The sequence below is a fragment of the Misgurnus anguillicaudatus genome, chromosome 16 (genome assembly GCF_027580225.2).
Source record: "Misgurnus anguillicaudatus chromosome 16, ASM2758022v2, whole genome shotgun sequence".
Classification (NCBI taxonomy): domain Eukaryota; kingdom Metazoa; phylum Chordata; class Actinopteri; order Cypriniformes; family Cobitidae; genus Misgurnus; species Misgurnus anguillicaudatus.
The window spans coordinates 10,029,017-10,033,667 of record NC_073352.2 but is presented as its reverse complement, the minus strand read 5'-3'; the positions used below and the strand labels follow the sequence as shown (position 1 = coordinate 10,033,667).

General features: G+C 35.5%; 1 protein-coding gene across 1 annotated transcript; it reads right to left on the bottom strand.

Moving 5' to 3' along the window:
- Positions 1–358: 358 nt before the first annotated feature.
- LOC129422251 (lysozyme g) lies at positions 359–4,172 on the bottom strand. The gene is made up of 5 exons (XM_055178043.2): positions 4,041–4,172; positions 3,837–3,920; positions 2,784–2,980; positions 804–942; positions 359–614 (listed from the first exon to the last, which is right to left on the bottom strand). The coding sequence occupies exons 1-5, from the start codon at positions 4,042–4,044 to the stop codon at positions 481–483; spliced, it is 558 nt and encodes a 185-aa protein (XP_055034018.2). The 5' UTR covers positions 4,045–4,172; the 3' UTR covers positions 359–480.
- Positions 4,173–4,651: the final 479 nt, after the last annotated feature.

Below are 4,651 nucleotides of genomic sequence, written 5' to 3'. Positions count from 1 at the left end.
TCTGTCCTGTCTGTTGATAAGGCACAAGGACTTGTAGTGATATACTGATTCATGACCTAGGGAGCTAGGGAACTAACTAAGACACACAATTTATTTCTAGGAGCAGGATTAAAGATCTCTGTAATGTGATCCCCTACCTGTAAAATTCATTTGTTTGTGATTTACTGTTTTCTAAATAAAATCCTTTTACATGTTAAAGAACATTCTGTAAAACTTTAACCCTGGAATATTTAATATTATTGGCTGAGTATGATCATGTCAAAGATTGAAATCAATGAGTGAAATCAAACTTTGATGTTTGACTGTCACATAATATTCTTTTTAAAATCAAAAACCCAAGAACAACACTCTACAATAGGAATATATAATTTTAATTTAATTTAATGTAGTAATTTTAATTATAATCAATATGTTGTTATTCCTTTAAAAAGAGATTTCACAACAGTAAGTTAACTGTTACGGGTCAGTAACAGCTGTTGTTCAGTAACCCTTGCTCTTATACCACTGGGCTCTGGCAACAACATCATTAGCGTAGTCGTTTCCTGTGGTGCCGATGTCCATGCGATCATATGAGCGCACATTCCCCACACCTGCATTGTAGGCTGATATTCCCCCTTTAAAACAGACATTATACAACAAATGAGACATTATAATATAATTGGTTAAAGCTGGTTGATAAGACTGTGTGATAATTTCTCAATAAACTGTCAGTTACCGAAGCACGTCACTGGTGACTCTTGTGATGTTCTTACACAGAGTTATTTGGGATTTATGGACGTTCATATCTGCTCTTGAGAACGTACCTTTAAAACATTGCTCTTTTGTCCACTGGGGAAATTTTGCTTTAATTTGTTGAATAAAGCTGATGAGTATATTAGTTCCTTGTGTAAGATGCTCTTCACTGTCCCAGGCACCAACAGGAGTGTGATGGCGTTTGTCAACCTTAAGAAAAGAGAAGTGCAAAGACAAAAAAAACGGAATATGTTGAAACATGTTAATTTCCAGTCTTGTAATATAAAGCAAAACACTTTTATTTCGATAATCCACTTTATACATTCTTATGCTGCGTTTACACCAGCTGCGGTAGAGGTGTGAAGTGCGAGTTATTTCAATGTTAAGTCAATGTGAAAACGCGTTGACGCACGTCTGGAGGTCTCACAGCACGAATAAGACGTTTAGCGCTGCGCAGTAGATGCGAATACACCTCATTCGTTCGTCTAGTTTGCGTGAATTGACCGTCTGGCGCAGTAGGCGCGATTGGTGCTTTTTGTGCATTTTGCGTTTGACGCAAATTTGCGGCTAACGCCAGAGTTGAAAATTTTTTAATTTGGCGGATTTACGCGCCGCATTAACCAATCAGGAGCCTGCTTGCTGCTGTAGAGGCAGCCGCGCCCAGAGCCATTCAACTCATTCAACCTAAAGAAACGCTTGATATTGTCCGTGAGCAGTCACCCGGAGCTATTCGACACAAGTTCTTATTTCTATAGAGACAGGAATAAAAAGGACCTCGCTTGGAAGAGTGTCAGTGAGGACCTCGGGCAACCTGGTAAGTTGTAAATACACATTTCACTTTTGAGTCACGTGACGTTTATCAACCTGCGCCGTTTATTTTTCCCCCTATAGTAAGGTGACCAAATACAAACCGGTAACTCTCTCCCTAAATGCAAAATCAACATCAGCCATCTTGCAAACAGACAACCGCATAGCACTTGCCTCTCCCACAAGAAGCGGATTTTGCCTCTGATGCGCGTCAAATGCTTGCTTTTCAAGCATTCAAACTGTTCAAGCAGCAAACTAGGTTTGGTAGACGCCATTTTGACGCCTCAAACGCTGTTCGTGTAACACATCATTACTAACTAACTTTGCAACTACATTGTAAAAAATGCAGCATAAAGTTAAAACAACTTGGTTTTGCAAGTCAATTAAACCTAGTATTTTAAGTTTTGACCTGTGATAAGTAGACATAACTTATAAAAACAAGTTTAAATTGTTTAACTTAATTTGTTAAGTTAAAGTAACATAAAAGTAGGCCTATATGTTTATTTGCCAAATTCCTGCATTTTTTGACAGTGCATGTCAACAACATATGGTTAACAGAATAGGTTGACACGTAGTTTCAAATGTATTGAGGTCCCATTAAGTGACTCAATTCCCATTTTTTTCCCTTCAAGTGGCACAGATTAGATATGACCCCAAGAGGTGTAAGCAAAAAAGCTTTTTTTTGGTCTAGAACGAAGCGTAATCTTGGTCTTGTCTTAAAAAAGACAATTTAAGGTTTTGGAGGTGAAAATAAAAAAGTTGTTATAGCAGTTTAAAATTATTTTAATAAATAGAAGTAATGCAATAACATATTAATTTTATTTATATATATATATATATATATATATATATATATATATATATATATATATATATATATATATATATATATATATATATATATATATATATATATATATGTATGTAAATGTTTCACAAAAGTAATAATGTAAACATGAAGCCACAAGTCTCAAGTAGTTGTGATCCAAATTTCAAGATAAAATCACAAAAAATTAGGTTTGTGTCACACTTTTAGTGGTTTTACCAACAAGGACCACTAGGTGTCAACGGTTTGCTGCATATTCTTGTCACAAATTAATAAATTACTGTCACTGCATTATTATCAATGCAAAAAGGTTTTAAAATATGAAAAGTTGATTGAATGTCTTTTGGGAACCACAAAAAATGTTGCTGATACTCTAATGACTGGTAGTTAACAAGTACCCATCCATTTCAAAACCCACCTGCATGAGGCCAAAACCATTGCCATGGTCACCCCACCCATCCTTCAGTACAGCTCCAGCTCTGGACTCTCTGGATATGATGGCAGCAATCACAGCTGGGTCCATTTGCTTTGCTTTACCAACATTAATGATTTTACTCTTGTATTTCTCCATTCGGGTCAGATCAGTCTCAGCCAGTTTTTTTGAAGCTTCAACACCTTTGACAAGAATAAATCATTGTTAACATAATCTGTACTGCATATATGTGTGGCAACCAGGGGGATGATGTTTCAGGTTGGAGTGTTGTGTGTATGACCGTAACTGACATCAACAAGGTCCTGTAAATCCTCAACATCATCTCAGAATCAATAATAATACTTAAAAATTTTCTTTGAGTGTCGGTGTAAATAATAAACTCTGCAGTATGTAAAAGAATGTAAATGATTATATATTTATTAAAATTATTCAAATGGATGCACCATTGAGAGAATAAATTTTCCCAACACCGACCCCTAGTGTCACAGTTATGTGACCGAAGGAAGACGAGGAGACAATGAGGAGGAACTGATGCAGGTAATCGTTGGCATGTAAGGATAATCATTAACACAGTTCAGGTGAGGAAGTGAGGAGGATGATGGTAAATGTAGTCCTGAGGACAATGGAGAAAAGACGAGGATTGTTGCACCTAGCCCTACCCAATAAATACTTTCATTCTTAATAAACACTATTTGGGCACTTTATTTCCACTTTTCGCACATCTTCTTCATTTTTATTGAAAATAAATGCCTTTTTGATGTAATATGAGATAAAAAACAGGAGACGAGCAAGACTTCAAAAGCCACTTTTTCAAGCTATACACTCTACGCCATACACCACTGAAAATGTTGAGTTTAATGTGTCTCTTTTAGTTTTAGTTACTGCAGTTTTATGTAAATGCCAACAAAAAGGAAGCTATTTGTTCTGAATTAATAAATATAAATAAACCAAATTTTGTGTTGCATTTACAATCCTGTGAAATTACTTCCCATGCTCTTGGTGGTAACTCTAATAAAATAACATATGTGATGCCCGTACCTGTTATAGTTAATTTGTCCTGTTTGGCTGTTGCTTCTGATGCTCCAGTTGTGTCTATTTTCGTGATGTCTCCATAAATGCACGCTGGAAACAGTATGAAAAAAATGTAAAAATAATTGAAATATACAGAATATTTAGCAGAGCTACACTTAAATACTGTTCTCTGTTAGATTGTTTAAAGATATTATTTGAACTTCATCTTACCCATGATGAGCGGTCAGAACTGCTGCCTATTCTAAAGTAAGGTTGTTCACTGCTAGTCCGACAGTCTGTTAAACAGTTTCACTTTCTATTTTCTCATGTTCCTCCTTTGAAGTGGGGGAACCGGTTTCCTCCTCCTAACTGTAGACGATGCAAAATTGATTGAGTCACAGGCCAGCGAATCACAAGTGAGCAGATCTTATTACGTTTGAGTACAGCCTCCGCTCTCAGCTATTGTTGACAACACAGGCAAGAGGAAGAAGATATTATAAAGATAATAAAGAGAAAAAACTATCAGAGGAAGTAAAAAAGTGAAGTAAATACTTCACACAACAATGTAAATACACACATTTTCATAAAATTGCTTAAATATGTTGACATAAAAACTAACACAGAAAGTGGCAAAGTTTACCAATAACTAAATAAAATAATAATATAGCAAAGGCAGTTGATACTGAGATGTTTGAAGCTTATTATTTTGATTCTGTGTCACACTATACAAGATGTTTGGTTTACAATTATGAAACAACATGTGTCTTTTTTATGATTTTAACATGTTAGTATAAGTCACATGCTGGGAACAATAAAACATAATCCTGCTTTCTATAGTATCA

Excerpts from the sequence above, each read along its gene's own strand:
- LOC129422251 (XM_055178043.2), bottom strand. Across the intron at positions 2,981-3,836 it reads GGACAAATTAACTATAACAG|GTGTTGAAGCTTCAAAAAAA; the intron begins GTACGGGCATCA and ends TTCTTGTCAAAG. Across the intron at positions 943-2,783 it reads ATGGTTTTGGCCTCATGCAG|GTTGACAAACGCCATCACAC; the intron begins GTGGGTTTTGAA and ends TCTTTTCTTAAG.